This window comes from Dendrobium catenatum, unplaced genomic scaffold (assembly GCF_001605985.2).
Source record: "Dendrobium catenatum unplaced genomic scaffold, ASM160598v2 fragScaff_scaffold_71, whole genome shotgun sequence".
Taxonomy (NCBI): domain Eukaryota; kingdom Viridiplantae; phylum Streptophyta; class Magnoliopsida; order Asparagales; family Orchidaceae; genus Dendrobium; species Dendrobium catenatum.
This window is the reverse complement of record NW_021318533.1, coordinates 610,291-617,155: the sequence shown is the minus strand read 5'-3', so window position 1 is coordinate 617,155 and position 6,865 is coordinate 610,291. Positions and strand designations below refer to the sequence as shown.

The 6,865-nt window shown below is 35.4% G+C and overlaps 1 protein-coding gene across 1 annotated transcript in view; it reads right to left on the bottom strand.

Moving 5' to 3' along the window:
* Positions 1-2,901: 2,901 nt before the first annotated feature.
* The window catches only part of LOC110094610, a 6,647-nt gene continuing 2,683 nt past the window's right edge, over positions 2,902-6,865 (bottom strand). Inside the window, exon 2 of the mRNA XM_028695239.1 lies at positions 2,902-3,118. Coding sequence (XP_028551072.1) covers positions 2,902-3,118 — 217 coding nt within the window. The remainder of the gene's footprint in view (positions 3,119-6,865) is intronic.

Below are 6,865 nucleotides of genomic sequence, written 5' to 3'. Positions count from 1 at the left end.
TCTGAAATACCAAGCTTTTGTCCTCTTTGCATAATTGAATTTGATAAGAGTTGGGCACATTAAGATGAAAAGGTATGGAAGATAATGGGCATTCCTTGACGGAACCCACTATGAGCATCAATCCAATTAGAATTCTTCCCATTGATGATAATGGAAAACATACATCTACCACACATTCATAAGAAGTTTTAGAAAAAAACTAATGGAAAGCCATACCATTCAAGAACATACCAAAGAGAGTCCAACTCATGCCTATCATAAGCTTGCTCCATGTCAAGTTTTAATAGCCATCAATCCCTTCTTATCTTTGAGATTTTGAATTTGTGAAACACCTCTTGGGCCAAGAGAAACAAATGATCTTTGCATAATTTATTTCTACCATGAACAAAATGCCACCTGTTCTTCTGAATCAACTTAGAAATAATCTTCTTCAATCTATTAACCAACATTGTAGCCACAATCTGTTAGTTGGTTTTGACAAAGGCTAATCGGCCTATAGTTGTATGGATTCAAAGGACTTTAATTTTAGGAATTCAAAACAATCAACGTTTTTTTCCACTCCTTATGCATATGATAGGACTTTAAAAAAGCGTTTACCGCCTTCCAAAGAAGTCTCACTACTATGCATCCAATAGCTTTTGTAAATGAGTAAAGTAACTCCATCTAATCCAGAGAGAATTTGTTGTATGCCTTGCTGAAAAACAGAATTTTTTGAAGCTCCAAACTGAAAATTCTGTAGTGAGAGACGTGATATCCATCCTCTAGAAATTTTTCTGAGAGTCCCCAAAAAACTGCAGGCCAATCCGAGTTATGCATTCACTGTTTTTCCATTTTTTTCCAAAAACTGTATAAAAAGTCTTTCAATTTGATTCATCTTCATCAGTAACATTGTTTAGATCATCTACTGAATTTGATTTATTGTTCCCTTTTCTTCTTGCGCGTAGGCATAACAATGAAACAAATTTGGAATAGTATTCTCCTCTTCATTCCATCTCACACTTAGCCCTTTGATTCCACCAAGCTGGTAACCTCTTCCGAGTGACATTAAGTTCATGTACTTTACTTCCTTAAAACCATCAGGTCATCTCCCGACCCATTTATTCCCCATTGCTTCTTTGTTTTGAATTAATCCAATATTTTCTGTGTTTCAAATTTTCTTTCAGCCACATATTTAAATTCCTGCATTTGTTCCTTATCCAAAAGAATAGACTTTAAGAGTGCGTTTGAGCTTTCTTTGAGGATCCACAGCTCTCATCACCGAGATCTTCTTGTTCAAGGAATGAAAAACAATATCTGGATGCTGGATAGGACCTCCAAGTATCTTCAAATATGATACTTCTTTGAATTGAAACATAGCACTTCATACCATCTGAAGAACAACTATGGGACAGATCGGTGCCGAAAGCCAAGTCATCATTAATGTTTAGTAACATGCCACAGGAATTTCTGAATAAGCCATTAGAATAGCGCAACATTCTATCTAATCTCTCCCAGATTACGAGAATTCCCCTCCTTGATTGTTGTTACCATGTGATCTAAGTCCTCCACAAAATCCTATATCAATGAAAAATTCAGCTCAATCATAAACCTTTCACTCTCCCTAGGCACCCTTAGAGAATAAGATCTCTTTCCTCCTCTCTTATCTTCTTTGTTGATAATACAGTGAAATCTCCTCCTATAATAGAAGGAATGTCCTTACTGTCAAATGCTTTTCTAGGTTGTTTCCAAGATTCGGTTCTCTCCTCTGCAATAATCTGCTACCATAACACACTAGCAATTCTCGCAAGTTTCTAAAGAAGAACTAAAAGGATGCCAATAACCACCTGAGAAGTGGCTTCCACAAACTTTAACAAGAACCAACTTGCCTATTATAGTAAAACAAGAATGCCACCAAGAAACACCAAACAGCAGAGGATAATGAAAGAACTCACCATTACAAACTGCCAATTAAGATAATCAAATCTCCTTTCTATTAATGCTAGATAACATTGTTTCCCATCAAGTCCAACAAAGAAAACACCATGTTTCTTTAACAACTTCTTTTTAAATACAAGGAAGACCCTGCCCTTTTTTAGCTCCCCGCAATTTCCAAAAATAGGATGGAAAGACATTCCAAAAAAGAAGCAGAGTACTCTCCCCCACTAGTTGGGCATTACAACCTTCCAAACTTTTTTTCTTCTTCTTGTAGATCAATTTCAAACAAACGGTCCAAGGCGATCTCAATTCCTTAGCTACTTGACCTTGGCCAAACTAAGTTTTGAGAGCCCAGAAGCATATACAACTTTCTTCAACACTTGTAACAATACCAATTTTATCAGGCTATAATCATTGTTTTCAGCAATAGCCTCATTTATTTTCATCATAGCATTCTCCAAGATAATGCAGCAAATCATGTTGTTTTGGTTGACTACTTATCTCAGCAACCTCGAGTCGAACACCTACCATAATTAATAGGAGATTGTTACTTGGAGTCTTCTCAAGCTAATTCATAAGATCTTTAATCTTATTACCTGCCCTTCTCATTCTCATTTGTATGGTTTCAGCCTAAAAATCACCTATGAATGTTGGTATTTCTATTCTCCTCAGTATATTTCTTTCACATTTCCTCCATCTTGCCTACCAACAACATTTCTCCTGAATCTTCTATTTGAATTGAAACTTATTCCAAGGTATCCATATTCAGTGATTTGTTATGCTGCAATTATTACCTCACAGCATCTCAGGCTTCAAGTTTCACCCGTTAGCTTTGTCCTCAGCATTCTATAGATTATCATTCCTGGGATGCCATCACTATTATCAGGACATATTTTGACTCATGCCCCACTTACCACATTGGTTAGCAAAGTAAATCAACTTTTTCATATTCCCACCTTTGAAAAAAACTTCTTCCACGCACTTCCTTCAACCCAAACTCCCATTTTGGCAGTTTCTTCTCCAAGTAAATTTCTTGACGCAAAACTCGAGCAAATATCCGCTTGCATCCACGCGAAACGTATTACCATTCAAGGTATAAAGGTGATCCAATACCTGAGAGAAATCAGCAATACTTAGTCTTGACGTTCCAGCAATTACAGAGCGTAAGCCACGGTAATCTGATCCAGATTGGCAGCCGAAATTCCTTAAAAAATTGGATCGAACTCAGGCGTCACCTGTCCATACCCCACAATGCACCCATTCACAATACATGGTCTCTCCGTTCCAAAATTTCATCCCACCACCTCGTTCCAATTAGTGAATGGACACAGACGAAATCCAGGTTCAAATCCCTAATGATGTCAAGTGTAAATTCCATATTTGCTTGACCATTTGTCTCCTTATAGTTCTATCACTACTCACCGAAAAATGTCACATTATTCACCCATACTTTGATCACCAATGAAAATTTTTCAGAACTCTTGAATTCCAGCCTCCTTCTCAGCGTTAAATCTGACACTACTCCATCTTTAGGAAATCCATCTATTCATTTGTGAACGAAAATATTTAATAGGACTTGATTTATCAAGCATCGACACTTCCCGAATGAATACGTTCAGAGTAATCACCATTAAATTAACATTACATTTCTCCTGAATCTTAAGAAGCCGCCAAATTATGCATTCTATCTGTACCTCACTTCACTGTTTATGCCGATTATTTCAATAACGTCGTCCACCAAGACGAGCCAAAGAACTTCCAGGAATTAACTCTTCACCTCAAAACTGATAATTATTATGAAGCCCGAAGAAGATCAATATTTTACCAACATCTGGATTATATGAAACATTATCTTCTTTCTTGGACATTGTATAAACTTTCTTCTAAAGACTTGTCTTCCCCTTACCTTCATCAACAATATTACTGACGCTACAACACGTGCGCGCCAATCACTCTATCTCTTATATCTCCAACTAATCGCTCGAGCGATCCTTTGCCAAATTATCACTTGGGGAAGTTACACCAGAATGGCGATAGATCAAGTCATAGCCACCAGCAATCACCCGCCGCGATCATCGAAGATCGAACACACGCCCAAAAATCCGATCGCGGAAACCTGCGAAAATCGAAATTCGAAACTGAAGATGTTTTCATCTCTCTAAAGGAAACCTCACCAGAAGTTATTCTCTCTCAAGAAACGCATGTTGAAACCTAGGATTCACCTTTCTTTTAGCTAACTTAGCCTTATTTTTTATACAATGACTACACCTGAGTCAATTCATTTTGTTCTTGGAATACCCATTTAGTTCCCAACTACACTTTGATTCTTTTGCCATTGTAGTTATCCCAAACTTCATTTCTTACAAATTGACTTAATTCTTCTTGCATAGCTCAATATCCAAAATTCATGCCAAAAGTGTTTGATCAATATTTGTGAGTTCTAATCATTGACATAAAAGCTGAATGATTAACTTCTTTATTCGTCCATGCCTAGTCCAACCCTCACTAGGTTCACCATAAATCAATTTCCTTTGGGTGATTTTTAGAAAATCTCAATCTCTAGGAACCAGATTTACTATTTCAAATTTCTTTCAAATTATTTTCTCAATCTTTTGGGAGTTAATCTCTACCTCATCCTCTTCAATAATTGCTCTTCCAAAATTCCAGATTAATCAAAATATAATATGTTTGTGTCTCTCAATTACCAAAGTTCTTTTTGAATACTCTATAGAGATTTCCACACTTGAGTATCCTATAAAAATTCCTTCAATCTGATTTTGGGATCAAATTTTTAAGGAAGATTTTCATTATTAATGTTGAACACCTTATAATCTAGAAATTATGCAAATGGAGACAAAATTAGGTGTTCTTTCCCTTTTAGAATCATAGGATGTTTTTATTTAAAATTGATCTAACATTCACCCATATTCAGAACATAACATACTGTGCTAAACGCCTCAGCCCAAAATTATTTAGGGAAGAATATTTTGCCAATATGGGCTCGATACGGCATCTATTAATGTTTATATTTTTTTCGTTTCAACTATCCCATTCTGCTGAGGTTATAGGTGATAGAAAAAATTGTGATCAATTCCTTCCTCTTACAAAAAATCCTCAAATTTATTCTCAATTCTCCTCCATGATCCACTTGAATTGTCATGTAATCTCACATTCTAGTTTTCTTTGAATCAAAGCCAAAAAATTTCTAAATTCTTCAAATGATTCACTTCTTACGATATAGAAATCTAAAACCCATGTGATCTAGAAAATCATCCACAATCACAAATCCGTATATTCTTCCCTCCTAGGACTTCAGTTCCAACTGAGTCCAAAAAGATCCATATGTAAAATCGCTAATGGTTTACTAGTTCTAAGATCCTTATGGACTAAAAATAGAGGACTTCACCTATTTCCTAATTGACATGCATCGCAAAGTGATCCTTAGTAAAGTCTAGTTTTGGTATACCTCTTCACCAAGTTCTTTTGGGTAATCGTCCTAAGGTTTGCATGCTTGAGTGATAATGTCTCATATGCCAAAGCCATGACTCATCAAAAAATATATTTTAAACAAAAATTTGTAGGAGTATTTATGCAAATCAAGTCCAGCATATAACATGTTTACCCGGATACATCAAATTCAAGAAAACATATTACCAAATTGCTTAATATGCAACTCTGTAGGAAAAAATTTTACACAATAACCTTTTATCACATAACGACTTAAAAACGTTTTGAAGATTATACTTTAAGCCTCATACCAACAAAATATTTTCTCTAATAAAAAAGGTTTTAAGATATTCTACATACAACATACCACCTTTCCTGTTGGGTTATCATCATTAAGTGGATTAACCTGCCTTCCACTCCTGGACTTCCAGCGATATGAATATATGCAGTATCTCTAGGTCATATGCCCTTTGAAGCAATCGCTATCATGAACCAACATGCTCTCATGAGAGTCCTTGTGGTTAGAGTCAATCCTACAAAACACATCAAACCTGGAATCACCAAACCAAGTTTAGGTTCCTTTTTTGTAAATTATAAACAGATGCATGTATGGATATGTACTAAGTTTATGCATTCTTGAGGTCTCCAAGCAATCGAGGAAATAGGTTTTACTATTCTTTAAAGTAAGGTGTTGCGCTATATTTCCAACACAATCCACAAATTATGAGACATTTGACTCATCGGAAATGAGTTATCTTAAGTTTTCTATAGTTCTTCCGCCTATTTATTGATTGCATTAAATTTAGGATATCAAAATAGAGGTTAGTGTAATATTCAATCCTTCGTGGTATCCTATTATCTCTGAGAGCTTTTGATATATTTAATTCTATAAAAAAGTTATATCTACCTTCTAAATATGAATTCTATAATTTATTCGGATACATTTTCTGCTATCAAAAATTCCATCCCGTATTATTTTTTATTTTTCTTTTTGAAGTTCGTACATAGGATGATTTAGAATATTGAATGGTTCGCAATATCAAATCATTAAACTCATCAAGCAATTTCAGTGGTTCTTTATCAATAAAAGACTTGATCTCCTAGGATATCTTATTTCTCTTTGCTAGTTCTCTAAATTTTAAGTTCACACATAGCATTGCATTTTTCTTCAACTTTATATAATGCACATGTATACATTTTGAGACTTTTTAAAAAGTCATTTGTACAGTCAAGTCACATGACTCCTCTTGTATTTGACTGATTAGTTTTTTGAGACCATAAGCACATATTGTACGTTCCTTATCCTTTTAGTCCCTGATGATCTGAAACAGTCCGCATAAGAGAGAAGTCTTTTCGAATTTCTTCTTGCCCTTCCTTCACATTGCGTTTCTCCGCTACATTCTTCATCGCTAGGAGTGGGCCTTTTAATTTTTGGGCAGTCTGACTTCATATGTCAAGGTTCCTGACTCATTAGGCAATAACATCTTGTGAAATCTCCTCTCTT